We start from the raw sequence: 19,802 nt of genomic DNA, 5'->3' as shown, positions 1-19,802 counted from the left end.
TCATGGAAGGTGACATCACGAGAGACAAATAATTTTTGGGATGGTGGATGATAGCATTTGTAGCCCTTTTGGATGGAAGAGTACCCGATAAAGATACATTTTAAGGCTCTAGGATCAAGTTTCCCTCTATTATCACCATGGATATGGACAAACGATGCACACCCAAATATTCTAGGAGTAAGATTACTGGAGGTCGACACATTAGGGTAGAATGAGGACAGGGCCTCCATAGGAGTTTTGAAGGCAAAGACACTAGAAGGTAAACGATTTATGAGGTACGAAGCAGTTAACACCGCTTCTCCCCAAAATTTTTTAGGAACCTTAGTTTGAAATAACATAGCTCGGGTTTGATCTAACAAGTGGCTATTTTTCCTTTAAGCAATTCCATTTTGTTGGGGTGTTTTAACACATGAGGACTCATGAATAATGCCCTTGTTTTGACAGAAATAATTAAGACCATGGTTAAAGTAATCTTTAGCATTATTAGACCTAATCCTCATAATACTTACTCCAAACTGATTTTTTATCATGGAGAAGAACTGTAGAAACATAGACGTGACTTCAGATTTTTGTTTTAATAAATACACCCTAGTAACCCGAGTACAATCATCAATAAAGGTTACAAACCAACGTGCACCTGATATATTTGGAACATTTGAAGGACCCCACACATCTGTATGAATTAAATAAAACGAAAAAGTACTTATTGTATTACTGATTGGAAAACGTACACGCTTGTGTTTAGCAAGCTCACACACCTCACAGTGAAGACTCTCTACATCTAATTTCTTAAAAAAAGAAGGAAATATTTGCTTAATGACTCGAAATGAAGGGTGACCAAGGCGGTAGTGGTACAAAAGAATCTTATCCCTAATGGTTTTTATTGATTCTGAAAAAAATGAGTTATTGTTGTTGAATAACTTCGGAGCGGAATCTTGGTTATCCAAACAATAAAGGCCATTCCATTCTCTAGCACGTCCAATCGTCCTCCCCGAATGCTTGTCCTGAAAAACACAAAAGTTGTTATAGAAGATAACATTACATGATAGGTCTTTTGTGAGTTTTTGAATGGAAATAAGGCTGGTGGACAATTTAGGGATATGGAGGACATTTTGTAGAGTTATGGATGGATTTATTTGAACATCTCCTTGACCTGCTGCAGTTATAAGGGTACCATTTGCTATTGATATTTTCTTGTTGCTAGGGCAAGGTGAATAAGTAGAGAAATGTGTGGGTAAGGGTGTCATGTGATCTGTAGCTCCAGAGTCCAGTACCCAATATTGGTTAAAGGGTATATTTGAAGCATTAAGTCCAAAAGAAAATGGAAACGTACCTGAATTTGCCAAAGAGCAAGTACCTGTGGGTTTCTCCAAACTAGTGAGTAAAGATCTCAACTTTTCTACCTCATCTTGGTTCAGTTGCGTGATACCTTCTCGACTTTCTTCACTAGTACCTGTAGCTATGTGTGCTTGACCTTCCTTTTTTCCCCACTCCTTGTCTCGGTTTTGAGAGCCCCACTCTCTATTAAGTGGTCTCCCGTTCAATTTCCAGCATTTTTCACGAGTGTGGCGAGGCTTGTTGCAATAGGTACACCACACTCCTTCACCTTTCTTCTCCACATAGGCTCCTCCTCCTTTCTTTTGGTCAACCATCATTGCTGAGCTTTCTACAGGTGGGACTGTCAGCATTAGTCCCCTTCTACTTTCTTCACTTCTTACTATAGCCACTACTTCATTAATTCCTGGCACTTTCTCCTTACCAAGGATTTGCACTCTAACTTGATCAAAATCAGAGTTGAGTCCCACCAAGAAATCATAGACTCTATCCTGTTCAATATACTCCTTGAGTAATGCTGCATCTGCTGGACACTTGACTTTTATAGCTCTGTAATGATCCATTTCCATCCACAAAGCTTTGAGATGATTTGCATACTCAGTAACAGTCTTGTTTCCCTGTTTAGCAGCCACAGTTTTCACCTTCACATCGTATATTTGGGCAGCATCTTTAGCTTTTGAATAAGTCTCTTCTAATGCCTTCCAAATCTTCTTCGCAGTGCTGAGAAACATGCAAGTGTCACTGATTTCTGAGGTCATTGCATCCCATAACCATGCCATGATTATAGAATCCTCTTTATCCCACCTCTTAAATTTGGGATCTGTTTCTTTGGGGGGTTCATCAGTTAAGTGTTCTGCCATCCCTTTACCTTTCAAAAAAGTGCGCACAATTTGAGACCACTTCAAATAGTTCTTCCCATTCAACTTGTGAATGGATGAGAGGTTTTGCAATTCGGCTTGAAATTTTTTATTTCCTGTTTTATTCTCGGTTTCTTTATGAATCACTACTCCTTCTCCCGCCATGAATGAAGAACAAAAAACAGCAAGAAGGCAACAAACAGACTTCGTTAAACAGATGTTAAGTTGCTGCAATGAAGGCAGCAAAAAAGGGATCTTAAGTTGCTGCAATGAAGGCAGCAAAAAAAAATCTTAAATTGCTGCAACGAAGGCAGCAAAAAAAAATCTTAAATTGCTGCAACGAAGGCAGCAAAAAGGGCCACAATGAAGGTGGCTAAAGTTTCAGAAAAAAAAAAAGAAAACCGCAATGAAGGCGGTAAATTTATGCGGAAGCAAGACTCTCAAAGATTGAGAGCTCGGATACCATGTCAAGAATTAGAGTAAAAATATTTCTTGAATGAATTATATTGGTAGTACATCAGATATATATATAGTAGATTACTTAACAACCAAATCCTATTAGTACTCATATATAATTAAATCCCTATTAGTACTCATATATAACTAAATGCCTATTATTACTCCTATTCAACCGAATCCCTATATTGAGGGATATTAAATAGAAACAGATTTTGACAAGTATCATGGAGAGTTTTTCCTTTTATGGCTTCAGTAGGTTTATTCTCCATCAGTTCTGACTCATGACTGTGCCGAGGAATAAAGTCCCTTACCCCGTGATCATGGTTCTTTCTCACATAAACCTTTAATGTCCAAGTTGGATCACATTCTTCAAACCTTCCTTCTGTTTCATTACAAAGATACATATGTGGTGATATTTGATTTAGTTCTTGATTATCTCAGGTTCCAAAGACTTATTGTTAAAATCTTGATTTTGAGCTGTTGCCCCCTGATTGAGTGAGATCCTCACTCATGGTAGGAGTAGGTTCACTCAAAGTCCCCGGTGCAATTTCTTTTGGTGAAGTAGTACATGGAACAAAACTATGTGATGTATGCACATTTTCTTCAAGAATCAAATTTTCAAAAGAGTAATAAGAATCTTCATTTGATTCCCCCCTAAGATAATTGTTCTAAAAAAAATGGTTTATTTTCCAAAAAGGTGTCATCCATTGTTACAAACCATTTTTTTTGTATTAGGATCAAAATATATATCCTTTTTGAGTGGTGGAATATCCAATAAAAATGCATTTGATGGCATGAGGCTCATGTTTTCCAAGTAATTTATTTACATGGACTAATGCAGTACATCCAAAAAAATTCAATGGTAAGTCAACTGAAAGGGAAGCTATTGGAAAATGTTTTAAAAAGTTCAACGCTCTTGCCACATCTAAGAGGTGTCTATTTTTCCTCTTTGCAATTCCATTTTGTTGGGGTGAGTTAACACACGTGCTTTGATGAACAATCCCATTTCCATATTGTCCCAAAATAGTGTTAAAGTATTTAGTCTCATTATCAGTTTTGGAATTAAATTTTGTTTGCACCAATTTACAAAAAACTTGATAATTTGTCCTACCTCTGATCTTTCTTTTAATAAAGAAACCCAACAAAGTCTAGTATGAACATTAGTAAAGGTGATAAACATCTTTTGTTGGATAGAGAACTTATCCTATTAGGCCCCCAAACATCACTATGAATAACAAAAAAAAGTTGAGGGTTTTATATGTTTGCATAGGAATAGAATTTTGGCAATGTTTAGCAGATTCGCAAATCTCACATTGAAAAGCAGAAAAATCTTTATCAACAAATAGTTTTGGCTACAAATGTTTTAGATATTTAAAACTAGGATGACCTAACCTCAAATTCCACAATGTAATATCATCCTTATTATATGAAGCAAAAAAGGATTTAAAGAAGGAACTTATTTGTTCGGATTGATGTATGGTTTTAGGTCCATCGTCAAGGTAGTAGAGTCCTCCATTTTTTATTAGTACTTCCAATCATCTCCCTCGAGGTCAAATCTTGAGACACACAATGATATCAAAGAAGTGGGTTTGTCACTTTTTATCTTGGGCTAGTTTACTGACATATAATAGACTACATGACAAGTTAGGAACATGCAATACATCTTGGAGGGTTAATAATGAAGAAAGAACAACACCTTTCCTTGCCATGATTGAAAGAGAGCCACTGACAATCTTAATTTTCAGGTTACTTTCACAAGGACTATGTTAAGAAAATAGACTAGATTTGCTGGCGCATAATCAGTAGCACCTGAATCATCATTACAAGTATGGCTAGGGTTGACACTAAGATGGGATGATCTTAAAAAGTTATCTTTGTGGGCTATGGAACTCAAGAAGTTTGTGCAGTTGTTCTAGTTGTTCCTTTGCGAGCGAAAGTGAACTTGTGGGAGACTGCTGCTCTTGATCAGGAAGTAGTAGATTGAAGTGCACGACTTTCACCCTTCTTCACATTATGAGGTCTCCCATGGAGTTTCTAACAAGTTGAACGAGTGTGCAATGGATGTCTACAATTGTCACACCATGGTTTCTTAGGTATCTTACCATCTTTCTTGCCTTCTTCATTGGAGTCTCTAGTGGCAAGTGCATAACTACAGTTGCTACGGTAGAGGTCGACTTGTCTCTCTTGAGAGAAAGTCTTTCGAATAGACGACAATGGGTTTTTTCTCCCTTAGAATTCTACCCTTTACTTCATCGAGCTCCTTGTTCCGCCCTACAAGAAAGATCAACACACGATCGTTTTCCAGCCTCTTCAGAACCTGTAAGTTGGATCTGCCCATGCAGGTTACAGAATAGTGCCAGTAAGAAAGCCATATTTTCCCTTGCCATCAAAAATGAGTCGGACAGTTTGGGATCATTTTGTGTAGTTTGAGCCATACCGACACTGGATGTTAGCCTGTGGAGAGTTATTTTTGCCGCTGCCTCTTGAATTGAAAGGACCAGCATTGCCATAACTAACATCATAGCCACCTCCCCATGTGGTGTGCTGCCACATCCTTGGCTGCCACCTACACTGCCAATTGATGTGTGTTCTCCATCACCAGTAAGGCTGTCAGTTGTGGACGAGTGGTCAACTGAGTCAGTGAAGGCCTGCCGCCAACTAGTTGGACGGGTCATTGAGAAAGAATAGGTTTCCCTTGGGAATAACCTAGAGCTCTTGATACCATGTAGAAACTATTGCAGTAACTTAGTAGTTGTTTATTTTAATGAAAGAGTGCTCCTGATACACCATGGAGAGAGTACACCAAAGTCAACTTCTTAAATCAAGGATTGATATATAGAACTAAAATAACACAATGAAGATAGAATCGACCAATATCAATAATAATAATTACTAAATATTTCAACAAACATAAATCAATTTTGTTGGGACATATGATTTTTGGTAATATTTCAAGTAGCTATGTGCCTCTAGAGAAGAACGTAGGCTTGAGAAGTGTCACATTGGTAATTTAACAGTCACAATGTCCCAATTTTACACTCACTCTTTCTTTATCTGTGAGTTTCCTCGACTTCCATGCAATCTTTTTATTTTCTGATTAATAAAATGTTTCATTTAGATGAGGAGAAGTTACAATGGAGTGTAAGGAATCGTCTTGAACTAATAGTCTAATACAAAACAACGTAGGACAGAGAAAACATTAATGGAGCAGAGTTTCCCAGTACCTCATGTGCTTTACTCCAAAAAGAAGTCAAATACCTAATGTTATCCTTGATCAACTGTTATGCCATAGAGACCTCATTCACGATGAGTTAAGCTCCAAGTACTTGCACTGAGTTCTAGAAGTTTCATGTTAGCCTCTTCTACCAATTTCTGAAACATGCTAGACTGTGGAACTATATGGCTATGCGCTAGTCATGGAGTTTCATTCATATGCATGTCCATGAGAGTTATGGTTAACAGCAGACCTTTCTTTTTTCATTTTAAGATGAGAAATAAATTAACTGTTACTTACTGTTACAAGGTCTGTATAGATTTCTTTTTGTATTATGAGGACATCCATTCTCATTATTATAGTATAATGGCATTATCTGTTGGGCCACTGACCAAAGCAGTAGCATGTGAATCACCTCTAAATGATGTATGCAATAAATGAAATGCAGTAGAGCTATTGATAGCTCATTTCTACATTCAAAATGTTAGCTATGGACTCCTTTTTACTGATCATTTTTTCATAATTTTCAGTTTGATGATATAGGATCACATGGAACCAAGATTTTAATATATAATTTGTGGTTGAATGATGAAGGAATATATGAATTGAGTTTTGATGATGATGCTGAGGTATGTTGTGTATCTTGATTGCTATATAAATTTTTTCATTTGCAAGTTTTTTGGAAGTATATTTTCAGATATTCTTTTTGGATGACGAAAATATTCAAATATAGCTTGTTTAATATGTGTTGAAAGTACAAGGTTTGGGTAGGGAAATAGAAAAAGAAAGAAAATAAGTTCTCAATAAAATATTATATTGATAATGTGTGTTTTAATTACAAAGCACTTGTAAGTTGTACCTATTTATACTAATAATTAGGTGAAATACTGGTGTATTACGGCTAGTATAATTTCAAGCCTACTATAGCCAGATTCTTGGCCTTAATCAAATTAAATAAGAATACAAATTATGAAATGATTGAGATCACTTCCTTGACTAGATACTAATTGGTTCCACACTGTCTTGTTGAGTGAGTTCTACATCGACTAGCAATACGGTCAGTGTAATTCATATCAGACTTAAGCCGTCCTCATGTTGCAAACCAATTTTATGAGATTGACCTAAGCCCTAAGCCCAAGTCCTACATCTCCTCAGCACAATAATAACAATGGAGATAACTGTGAGAGAGAGTGAGCCTGAACCTGTTCCTTATTTTTTCTTCCCATTGGAGGAACCTAGCGTGGCAAAGTGGGTTGCATAGATTTTGTTGAGATATCTGATATAAGATATGATATGGTTGGATTAAAAAATGGTTTCCTTTCATCAATCATCATCAACCAACTCATAAAAAAAAAAAAAAAAGAAGGGGGAGGGGGAAAGAGAATAACAAAAATTAATTATTATATTTCTCACTGTCATGTGTGGTTCATCATATTTGTTTCTTTCTCATGGTTGTGTTTTTCATTATATTTGTGTATTTTTATCGTTTTGTATTTCTCATCATATTTGTGTATTTTTCTTTGCTTTTAGGTTCTCATTTTGTATTTCTCAGTACATTTATGTATTAACATTTATTATTTTTTTATGTATAAATTATAATAAATGAATTAATATTTTTATTTGGGAAAAGTTGAGTGCAAATAAAATAATATGAAAGTGTAGCTTGCTGAAGGGTTGCTTTAATTTTTTTACCATAGGAGCAAAATGTGTAAGAGTTATTTAAGGATGATGTGGCATTGTAGGGAACATTTGATGGTAGTGTATGAAACCCAAATTGAGTTTCTTAAAAGTGAGCACCGGAGATGCTCTGACTAACTAAAGGAGTTCGGTTGATGCAAATAGTTATCTTTGTATTTAAAATTCTCAACTTTTAGAACTCTATTCAAACTTAACCTTATTGAATTGTCAAAATTCAATTTATACACAACTGTTTGCCAAAGCATCTATTCAAAAGAGATTCATCATGGAGAAGATTGCACGAGGCATTCCAGCATATGTGGGTAATCAGGGTGCCTAAAGCCATAGGGCAGCGATAGCATTTTTCTTTTACGACATTCTTTTCTTCTGTTCTTACTGTTATACTGTATCTTTATTTCAGTTAATGACAATGCTCTTGGATCTTTTTCCTAGTTGTCTCCGTGTATTTTTCTTTTTGTTAATTCAAAACCGGTTAGGCCTTACTTATTGTTGAAGTTGTGGGATTTTAGGGAAAAGGAGGAGAGAAAATAATAAGGGTTTGAATATTATTGATAATAGCTTAATGCTGACTTCAATACAAAAGATTCAATACTAATCTCTATTTATAGAGAAACATAGACTCAATCCTAAATCAGGAACAAATCATAATAATAAAGAGAGATATTCTAAGATTCTCTATGATTATAAATTGATCATAGAAAATAAATCAAGATACTCTAATATAATATAAAAGATACTATAAGATATTTTCTAATATTCTAACATTTATCTTTATTAATATCTTTATAACAAGAAATTAGTTGCAAGAGATGATTTTGGGTACTGGGTTGCAGTGATTTTACACCTTCATTTGGTTTTTGTAGCTTTTTTGTCGTATCTTTGTTATTCATGTCAATACATAAAAATTAGCGATACCAAGTGCTAGGTTTGGCCATTTTTTTCTTCCTATCATACTCTCATATTCGACTCGTTTGGTATTGTTCGTACGAGTCTAATGTAATGAGTGGTTGAGGGGTGTATGCATATGCTTGGAGTGCTGTTGCTGTAAATTTTCGATACTTAATATTGTTCAATATTTTGATAGCAATCATGATCTGCTTTGTTCTGCTGCACAGGATATCATGCTTAGAGATGAGGCCAACAGAGGAGATGGGAAGAAGTTGAACAAAAAAACTGTTCAGCTTCAGTCACATATTTCTTACCGCATTCGTTATTCTTTACGGGTGATGCTAAATACTGAGAATTTCAGCTATACTTGCAACGGTTAATGTCTATTCTTTAATTTCTATTCTGATTGACCCTTAATATTTTTTCAGGCATATGTATCTATGCTATATCTCAGAAAATTTTCGAACTTCAAAATCATACTAAGGGGAAAGCCTGTCGACCAGTTTGACATTACAGATGAGTTGATACATTCAGCAGTAGTTAGATACAAGCCCCAGATTGGCACGACTCAAGCGGTTAGATCACTAATATGACAGTATGCATTCAAAATCATTTAAAACAATTTTATACACTACCATAGAAGTTGCTAAATATTCCTCATGAATGAAAAACCGTATAATAGATAAATAAAGTTTGCTTGATATAAAACCTGTTTGTATGGATCTTTAGCTCCAGATATTAAATAAAAAATTTGTAGAATTGTTATTGGTTTTGGAATCCGTCTGTTATTCTAGGAATGTATATATCAATTAGTCTAAAAATCTGTAATTATTTTGTAACTTGTACTTAGGTTCTTATCATTGTAATACCCTTGAATCAAGGGATTGCAGCTCAATGCAGAGGAATTGTTCAATGAAAGACAATTCAAGGATCATTTTTCAGATTAGTTAACCAGTCAAGCGGTCATAAATTCAAAGTATTTTTGATAATTTTTTTTTGTAATCATCCCACTGATCAGCGTCTTTAAACATCAGTGTGTGAGAGAATGGTGAAGAAAGTAAGCAGCAGAATGTATTACATGGGGCATACAGGAATAGTGAGAGGATAGTCATAGCCGATTTAGAGTGATGAAAGGATTGGGTTTGGGAGGAGCAGACCCTCCATGATTTGCATTGTCTTTCTCCTTAACTCCCTTAGTGCATCTTTTTCGTTGTTCTAATTTTCTTCCATATCAGTATCAGAAGACGATTTAGTGTTATATGACCAACAACCAGTAATTATTTGTCTACCATCCTATATTCCTATCTATCACCCTGAGACATTTAATTAATTAAGAAAGCAATTTATTTTTCAATTTTTCAAACTAAGGACTGTGGTCTGTTTTAGGCTATGGTGGAGACAACCATTGGATTTATAAAGGAGTTTATTTCTCTTAATGTTACTGGATTTAATGTATACCACAAAAATCGCCTAATCAAGGTATGTTCTGACTTCTTAGTGCTTGAAATGTCTTATCTATAATTGCATTTACTTTCAGCTGCATTTTCAAGTATATGTTTTGTATTTCTTTTCTCATACAGCAAACCACCATTCTTATATATTGTTGGAAGTAGAAAAGGAAATCAATAAGTAGAGTCACGTATATATATGTTCATGTACATTGAAAGTAGCATCCTTACTAATTATCTCGCAAATATAAATTATATCTATTTCTCTGTTCAGAGTTCAACAGAGAACTCAACAGTAGTAAATATGTAAAGAATATTAACATGCTAATAATGTTTTGTAATTATGGTAATCAAGATGTTTTGAGATTTTTGTAATTGTTAGACGAAGTCTATATAATATATTCTTTAGAATTTGGATTGTGCCCAATTCAACCCCACAAAATAGACTTGTAAGGTGAGGGATGTGTCTACTTGAAAGTAATAACCAGTAACCACTATTCGAGCCATATTATTATCTGATGTGGGACACTCAATACCCCCAACCCCCACACTCAAGACTCAACATGTAGAGCGTGACCATAGTGGCCTGATCAGGGCTGTTCCATGAATCTAGGATAGACTACGGTTCCATCGTCTGAAGTTTAGAAAGACCAAACAGAGCCAACTTAGAATGTATGTAAGAGGGAAATTTGTCGCAGAACAAACATGGGATGGATAATTTGTGAAGGTCATGAGACTCACATTCAATGCCAATCGCCCGTCCCAAACTCGGTCATGCTGCAAAGTAGTGTTTTTGGTAAAGGTAATCAAACAAAAACGAGGGCGAGTTAACCGACTAATCAATTATCAATAAACTATAAAGTAACGTTTTGCCACATGATACCATACCTCGTGTCAGATTCTTTCTTATTATTTTTTATCTTTTCTTAATGCAAGTGTTCTTCCTCAAATTCTTTTGGAATCCTATTCTTGGGCTCCTAACAGCATACTATCCTGATCTGATGCTGTTCACTTTTTTGTGAGAATGCAGCCATTTTGGAAAGTAACTGGAGATGGTTCATCAAAAGGGAATGGTGTTGTTGGTATTTTCTTATCCTCTCCTGTTGATTTCTGTGCAAGAACTTCACAATATCCAGGGTTTTTAATTTACTGGTACATATTTAGGAATTCTTGAAGCCAATTTTATAGAACCTGCACATGATAAACAAGACTTTGAGAGATCAGTACTGTTCATACGGCTGGAAGCGAAGCTGAAACAAATGACGATGGAATACTGGTTTGTTTGTACTACATAATTTATTTTGGACAGTTTCTTTTATTTTACTTTTCTGCTCTAGTGAAGCATGTATGCTATTCAATATCGAATTTCTTTACTTATAGTAGTTGATACTTGATATTTCCTAATGCTTCTTTAATGATGTATCCTAGAGTTCTTTTTCTTCTATATTTTCTTAATTCACTTGCATACTTCAGTAAGCTGTCTTAGTGACTGTTCATGTGTTAACCAATTTACAGGGTTTATGCCTCTGATTTTATTTGAAAAATGTTGCACCTGCTGCTTAGGCCCATTTACTTTGAGAAAGCATTTTCTATTATAATTTTCTGTTTTCACCTTAACTACAAAACTACCATCTGTTTTCAATCTATTTTCAGTTTCAAAAGATTTGTATAGTAAATACAGAAGAAGAAAAAAAGACTGTTTTCGATATTTCCTGTACAAATCTTTGAAAACAGATTGAAAACTTATTTCTTATCCTCTTGGAGTTTAATATTTTGTTAGTTCTCTGATTTACTTGCTCCCTTTAATGAGCTGTCTTAATGACCGTGTTGAATAACTAGTTACAGGGTTTTGACTCTAATTTTATTAGGAAAATGATTGGATTTGATGCTTCAAATTTTCGTTTTCTGTATATTGTAGTTATACCTTCTTAATTTGCTAATTTACTTGTGACCCTTAATAAGCTGGTTAAACCAGTTTATGGGGTGTACTCATATTTTACTATAAATTATTCAATTTGATGCATGTGACTTAGATTTTCAGTTAATGTTCTTGGAGTTAAAGTTACAACTTCTTTAGTAGTAAATACAGACAGACAAAAGTCTATTCATTTCTATAATGATTTGCTACTTAGCTTAAGAACAGCCCCCTTGAAAATTATGTGTTGGATTAAGCTTGCCATGAATGGAACCATTATTCACTTCTGTATTATTTTTGGAAAATTGCCAACAATAAGGACTTGATTATGTGAAAATTTAAGTGCTTCCTGATACTTCTTTTCTAGAATTTCCATATTATGAGGTTGACATTGTTTGATATGGGGAAATTTGTTCTGGACTAGATAGGAAGGAGCACTGTCACTTAGTTGGATATCAGCCTCTAAATTTCAGATCACAAATGCTAAAGGAAGCCCGGATTCGACAATCAGCAGGGCATCCAAATAATTCACGGAATGAGTTGATAGAAGATATTTGCTTAGAAGCTGAACATCAAGAAGTTTTGAATTTGGATCAGCCAAATGAGGGTCTTCCTGCAACTTGGAATCAAAGTTTGATTCATGAACAGTGTGTAAGTAGTTGATGTAATCTGCAAAGGCCGTATTTATCTAATTTTACCACTTATAATCATACTTGCTGCTGGATGTAGAATGAAATATATTGCTTTGTTTATTACTTTTTTCTCATTTTTTAAAATAACTTATTAAACACACATAGATGCATACTATTGTGAATAATGCATTCATAATCATGCCTGTTGGAGATGTTGATGATGCTTCGGAGTAGTCACTGCCCATTTGCATATGAATTCTTCTAATGTCTAGGATTAACAAACTAGAGGAAGACACATTTTTAAAACTTATTAGCATTATCAAGGCTTAGTTAATTCAGGGTTGCACTTCTCAGCGGAGCACCTCAGTTGATTGCATTTGGGGTTTGATTTTAGTATTTAATGTATCAGACGATGGATGCAGCTTCCTTTATAGTTGATTTAGTTCCTAGTTTTATAAACCCATGCTTGGATTTGTTAAAATCAATTGTTCTCTTTTTAAATTGAACTTGATGTGACTAATTATATGAAAAGATTTTGCCTTGCCAAGTCGTTAAATTTTATACTATTAATTGGGATTGAAGGAGCACTCAATTTAGCTGAGTGGCTTATCACCAATTTCTAAATTGTAAAGAGGAAAGTAGAGGTGGATGGCAACCATATTCTAAGTAGGATAAATTATACGGTGAAATGCTTTGGAGGTTTTTTAATAGAAAAATATGATTTAAACCCAAAATAAAATTTATTGCATGGCTACAAGACTTGCATTGTTGTATGGTACTCGACATTGGGCAATGAAGAGCTGGAATAAAATTCCAGCTCTACAAAGTCAAAGATGTGAATGCTACTATGATAGAATAGAAATAGAGTGTTGAAAATATATTTATATTTATTACATATCATGTAAATAGGGATAATATCTTCCATATTTATTTTTGTATTTATTGTTTTGAGCCTATATAAAACAGACTCCGTTGTGTAGTTCAGGCACACGGTTTCACCATATGCCTCTCTCATTTTCTCTTATTCAACATGGTATCTAGAGCCTATTAAGAGAGACAACCCTATATCGTGATTACCCCGGGACCCACTGTCCTTCGGTGAGATTTTTTTCGGTAAACCGTGTCTCAATTCCGGTTTACCCTTTCTTTGTCGCTTTTCGTTCATTTTTTTTTCCAGCAAATCAGTCCACTGTTCATCGCACGCACTATTCATCGCGCGGTACTGTTCATCGAAAAAAAAAACCATATTCCGCCACTGTTTCGCTGCTGGTTTTTAGGTAACTACTTATTGATTATGGCTACTTATAAAGATTTTCTTCGGTGGAGAGAGTATTGTCAGAACTCGAGTTCTGCTGTTTCCGCTGCACAAAGTGGTAATTCACCTGTTTGCATCTCACCTTCTCATAGCCCATGGATTCTCGACTCTGGTGCATCTGATCACATTACTGGTAACAAGACTCTTTTCTCCTCTCTCACAGCATCTGGTTATTTACCTAGGATAGTCTCAGCCAATGGTTCCCAAACACAGTCTCAAGGGATTGGCACTGTCCAAATCCTCCCTACTCTGTTAGTTAAATCTGTCCTTTATGTGCCTGGATGCCCATTTAATTTAATTTCTATCAGTCGATTGACTCGTTCTCATGACTGTGTTGTCACATTTACTAATTGCAATGTTACTTTGCAAGACCGAATATCAGGACGACAAATTGGTGTCGGATGTGAGTCTAATGGTCTTTATTATCTCTCAAACCCATCAACAGCGTGCCCTACCACATATTCTCCTCTTACTATACATGCTCAGTTAGGTCATCCGAGTCTTCCCAAACTTCAACAATTAGTACCTAATCTAACCAAAATATCTAGCTTAAATTGTGAGTCGTGTCAATTAGGGAAACACACTCGTAGTCATTTCACTGATCGAGCTAATAAACGAGCTTCCTCCCCATTTGCTTTAGTTCACTCAGATGTTTGGGGTCCCTCTCGTACTATTTCCACACTTGAGTCTAGATATTTTGTTACCTTTATCGATGATTTTTCCCGTTGTACGTGGTTATTTTTAATGAAAAATAGGTCTGAATTATTTTCTATTTTTGAACAATTTTATAAGGAAATTAAAACTCAATTTGGTGTATCCATTCGCACTTTGCGCAGTGATAATGCCCGTGAATATTTGTCCCATCAATTTCAAAATTTTATGACCTCTAACGGCATTCTTCATCAAACATCTTGTGCTCATACACCTCAACAAAATGGGGTAGCCGAACGCAAAAATCGGCACCTTATTGAAACCACTCGTACTCTCCTTCTTCATGGTAATGTACCATCTCGCTTTTGGGGCGATGCTGTTCTAACGGCGTGCTATCTTATAAATCGCATGCCTTCGTCTGCTCTTGATAACAAAGTCCCTCACTCGATCCTCTTTCCTGGTACCCCTCTTCACTCACTTCCTCCTCGGGTCTTCGGATCTACATGTTTTGTCCACAATCTCACTCCTGGTCTTGACAAACTTTCAGCTCGATCATTAAAATGTGTCTTTCTGGGTTATCATCGGTCCCAAAAAGGTTATCGTTGTTATTCTCCTACTCTTCGACGATATCTCATATCGGTTGATGTCACATTTTTTGAGTCTGTTACATACTATGAGTCGCTTCCTGATCCTTTGTCTGCAACTATTCCTCTGGACCTACCAAAGTCTATTTCACCTTCTCTTTTACCATTAGAGCCTATTACGTATGCCCCACCTGAGACACCTCCTGTGGCCCCTCCCACTGTCCCACTTGAGACTCCTCTTGTTGATCCTCCAACTGTACAACCTCTTCAGACATATCGTCGTCGTCAACCACCATCGGTTGTACATGTCCCTACACCTGTTCTTGATACCGAGGTCATTCCAGACGCTCCTTCACCGCCACCTCCTTCTTTATCGGATCCGACCCTTGATATTCCTATTGCTATTCGTAAATGTATACGTCCTACTCGTAACCCATCCCCTCATTACATTGGCTTGAGTTATCATCGTCTTTCTCCTTTGCATTATACTTGTTTGTCTTCCATGTCTTCTGTTTCTATTCCTAAATCTCCAGGTGAAGCTTTATCTCACCCAGAGTGGAGACAAGCAATGATTGACGAGATGTGTGCACTTCAGAGTAGTGGTACATGGGAATTGGTTCCTTTACCGTCTGGAAAGTCTTTAGTAGGATGTCGTTGGCTTTATACGGTGAAAGTTGGTCCTGATGGTAAGATTGATCGTTTTAAAGCTCGTTTGGTAGCAAAAGGGTACACTCAAGTTTTTGGCCTCGATTACAGTGATACTTTCTCCCCTGTGGCTAAGATGGCCTCTGTTAGACTACTCCTCTCTATTGCAGCCATCAGACATTGGTCTCTACATCAACTTGACATTAAAAATGCTTTTTTGCATGGTGACCTTGAAGAAGAAGTGTATATGGAGCAACCACCTGGGTTTGTTGCTCAGGGGGAGTCCTCTACCATGGTTTGTCGACTTCAGAGGTCTCTCTATGGTCTTAAACAGTCTCCTCGAGCTTGGTTTGGTAGATTTAGCACAGTAGTGCAACAATTTGGCATGATTCGAAGTGAAGCTGATCATTCTCTTTTTTATCGCCACTCAACCCAAGGGTGCATTTACTTGATTGTCTATGTAGATGATATTGTCATAACTGGTAGTGATCAACAGGGCATACTCCAATTGAAACAACATTTATCTCATCAGTTTCAAACTAAAGATCTTGGCAAGCTCCGCTACTTCTTGGGTATTGAGGTAGCCCAATCTAAGGACGGCTTAGTAATTTCACAAAGAAAATATGCTATGGATATTCTTGAAGAGACAGGTTTGTTGAATGCCAAACCGGTTGACACTCCTATGGATCCAAACGTCAAACTTCTACCTAATCATGGGGAGCCATTTTTAGATTCAGGGAGATACAGAAGATTGGTTGGTAAATTAAACTACCTCACAGTCACCCGTCCAGACATTTCTTTTGCAGTCAGTGTGGTAAGTCAATTCTTAAATTCTCCTTGTCAAGAACACTGGGATGCTGTGATACGAATCTTGAAATACATTAAAGGTGCTCCAGGAAAAGGTCTAATTTATGAAAACAGATGACATACTCAGATAGTTGGTTATTCAGATGCCGATTGGGCAGGCTCACCCATTGATAGGCGATCGATCCACTTCTGGATATTGTGTACTTGTTGAAGGAAATTTAATATCTTGGAAGAGTAAGAAACAAAGTGTAGTTGCAAGATCTAGCGCTGAAGCTGAATACAGGGCTATGGCATTAGTGACCTGTGAGCTCATTTGGTTGAAACAGTTACTCAAAGAGCTTCAATTTGAAGAGGCAACACAAATGACATTAATATGTGATAATCAAGCAGCATTGCACATTGCCTCTAATCCAGTTTTTCATGAGAGGACCAAACATATTGAGATAGATTGTCACTTTGTAAGGGAGAAGATCGAATCAGGCGACATCACCACTAGTTTTGTTAATTCCAATGATCAATTCGCAGATGTATTCACTAAGTCTCTGAGAGGTCCTCGAATCAGTTATATATGTAACAAGCTTGGTGCATATGATTTATATGCTCCAGCTTGAGGGGGAGTGTTGAAAGTATATTTATATTTATTACATATCATGTAAATAGGGATAATATCTCCCATATTTATTTTTGTATTTATTTCCTTGAGCCTATATAAAACAGACTCCATTGTGTAGTTCAGGCACACGGTTTCACCATATGTCTCTCTCATTTTCTCTTATTCAACATAGAGTATGGAAAGAAATTGGTAGAGTGAAAGTATGGGTAGCTCCCATTGCAAAAACATTGGTAGAGTCTCATGATAGCTAGTTTGGGCATGTGTGAGGAGGGGAGACTAGATAGAGGGTAGCCAAATAATTGAGAGGTAGAGGGAAACTTGGACATGATCAATAGCTGGACATTGTGGCATTATATGGTCCATGACACGCCGGCTCCATTTATTAGTAAAAGGTTTTGGCAGTTGTATAGGAATTACCAGAATCATTTTAATTTCCCTTTTCCATTTATTTTTTATATCCGAGTTCAAGCAGAAAGCAGAACAGCAAAGTAGATATCTGCTTTTTCACCCTTGCATTATAAACAATCATTACTATGTTTCCCTCCTGTATAGCTACTTATTTTGTACCTTATCCTTTCTTTAACCAATTTTTTTCCTAACGAGATCCTATCTGTAATTGTGTGTAATGTTTGGTTGATTAGCATTATTGGGTCTAATAATATCTGTAGAGTCTGTACACATTTACAATGGCTTAAATCTGCTTGAATGGATTACTCCTAGTATTTTGGTCATTTTCTTATTCCTTTCATGAATGGATATGATGTATATAGAGCAGAATGATTTGCATTAATTTTTGCTGATAGGGGTCCAGCTAGTCAAGATGTAGGAATAAGAAACATTTTAACATAAAGGGTATACTGCTATGGATTGCAATGATACCAACTTAGAAATCATTTTTTCATGCCTGATATTTAAATTGTGTGTGAATTAAATTCTTTGCTAATACTTCCACGGCATCTCTTATTCCATATTGCAGCAAGAGGTTAGAGTTCCGTTTTTTTCTCCCTTGGTTTGGATGCATTTATATAGATCTTTTGGTGTAAAGGTTTAACACGATAAGATGATAGTCGATTTCCTACTGATACTTTTCTCTGGGCTTGGACTAGCCATATAAACTACACTAAAAAACAATGGTTTTTTAAAATGTTTTTATTTTATTTTCTAAGTGTGAGTACACTGCTGCATTTGGAGGCTCATGATTAATGTGTTGTCTCTATCAACAGGGTATATCAAGTGGAGCTTCAGCGTTAGTATCTATTGATGATATCTGTGAAGAAAACATAAAACTTTTCACGAGGTAGATAGTTTTTTCAAATTATATGTACAGTGACAAATAAAATACTTCAAGAAAACACAACTTTTCAATCCTTTTTGACATTTATTACCCGCTCTTTCAACTAAGTAACACAACACTTGATCAATCCCATTCCCTACTCTTAATGGGTTTGTTGAACCTCAAGACTTTTTATTACTTTTCCTACTTGTGACAAGGATGTGGTTTTGAGCCACTCAGTTTTCTCTTGGTTTCCTATTTTTGGTGAATGTTATCGTCTCCTAGTTGAATGATTCTCTTATATAAATGTACATATATTTGCTTTACAATCATATGATTAGATGTTTTTCTCATATGATCTGTTGTTGTATTAGATATTTTATGTCATGCATGTATATAAATGAAATTTCACATCAAAGAATTATGCTCCATTAAGATATCGTATATTTTGGTTGTGCAATATAGGAATCATGAATCATTAGTAACTTTATGGCTTATTAAACAATGTTTTATGGTTATATATTTCTAAATTCTGGAATGCAAGGTCAACGTGACAATCACTTTCTGGTATTTATTTGCTTGCAGTGCCCGAGCATCTTATTTACTAGTTTTATTGTTAAATAAATTCCACTGAAACCCATTTCTACAGGTGTGAGGAGTACAGGCAAAAGGAGACAGAGTTGAAAAAGACGGTAATAATAGTTAAAGAGCAAAGTTTGATTCTTATGATAACAAAGGTCTTTATGTTTTATTTTTGTTCATGTTGCTGACTTAAAATAGGTTGAGGACTTGGAGAATGAGTTTAATGAAATCCAAACCAAATGTGCCTATATTTCTTCACTCATAGAGGGCAAGAGGAAGCAGAAGGGTGCATGCTGATTTTCCTTTCATCTCACCTTTCAAGTAAAATGCGCCTCTGGTTTCTGGCTATTACTAATTTGGCTGATTTGGAAGAACAAAATTTGCTTTAGTCAAAAGCGCTTTGCATTACTACTTATTTAGCAAATGTTTGGTTTTTCGTCTGCAGTCCATGAACAGACGTTGGGACAGGTCAAACATGATTTGACTCTGCAGTATTTTTTTATTTTATTTTTAAGAGAAGTCAATTTGACCGTCCAAAACTGATTCTATGTGAAGCAAGAAATTAAATTGTATCTTTCATGGTGATTGTGAATTAATTTTACTATTGAATGATTAGTTGTGTATATCTTGCACTTTGTTGTTACTCGTGGAATATGTTTTCGCTTAAATTAAATGAAATAAACATGATAATGAATAATATATACATAGGAAACACGGGGCATATCAAGTGAGAAAGAACATCCATATGTGAGAGTGAGAGAATTAATGAGTCATTGAATTCAAATGAATGGCTCAAATCAAAATTCACTTGAATTAGTCTCGCTAATCACTCTCTCACCTTAATTTCATTCGCCTTAAACCCTTTTACGACGTTCATCTTCCACCA

General features: G+C 35.8%; 1 protein-coding gene across 1 annotated transcript in view; it reads left to right on the top strand.

Annotated features, from left to right (window-relative positions):
- LOC101509669 (protein MICRORCHIDIA 2-like) overlaps window positions 1–19,541 on the top strand; it is a 28,673-nt gene extending 9,132 nt beyond the window's left edge. The window contains exons 9-18 of the mRNA XM_004509268.4: window positions 6,396–6,494; window positions 8,679–8,786; window positions 8,880–9,026; window positions 9,838–9,930; window positions 10,930–10,981; window positions 11,064–11,175; window positions 12,243–12,465; window positions 18,285–18,358; window positions 18,984–19,026; window positions 19,115–19,541. Of these exons, the coding sequence (XP_004509325.1) occupies window positions 6,396–6,494; window positions 8,679–8,786; window positions 8,880–9,026; window positions 9,838–9,930; window positions 10,930–10,981; window positions 11,064–11,175; window positions 12,243–12,465; window positions 18,285–18,358; window positions 18,984–19,026; window positions 19,115–19,213 (1,050 nt within the window). The 3' untranslated portion in view covers window positions 19,214–19,541. The remainder of the gene's footprint in view (window positions 1–6,395; window positions 6,495–8,678; window positions 8,787–8,879; window positions 9,027–9,837; window positions 9,931–10,929; window positions 10,982–11,063; window positions 11,176–12,242; window positions 12,466–18,284; window positions 18,359–18,983; window positions 19,027–19,114) is intronic.
- The last annotated feature ends 261 nt before the right edge of the window (window positions 19,542–19,802 follow it).

This window comes from Cicer arietinum, chromosome 7 (assembly GCF_000331145.2).
Source record: "Cicer arietinum cultivar CDC Frontier isolate Library 1 chromosome 7, Cicar.CDCFrontier_v2.0, whole genome shotgun sequence".
Lineage (NCBI taxonomy): Eukaryota > Viridiplantae > Streptophyta > Magnoliopsida > Fabales > Fabaceae > Cicer > Cicer arietinum.
The sequence above is the reverse complement of the archived record's forward strand: the minus strand, read 5'-3'. Positions and strand labels throughout refer to the sequence as shown.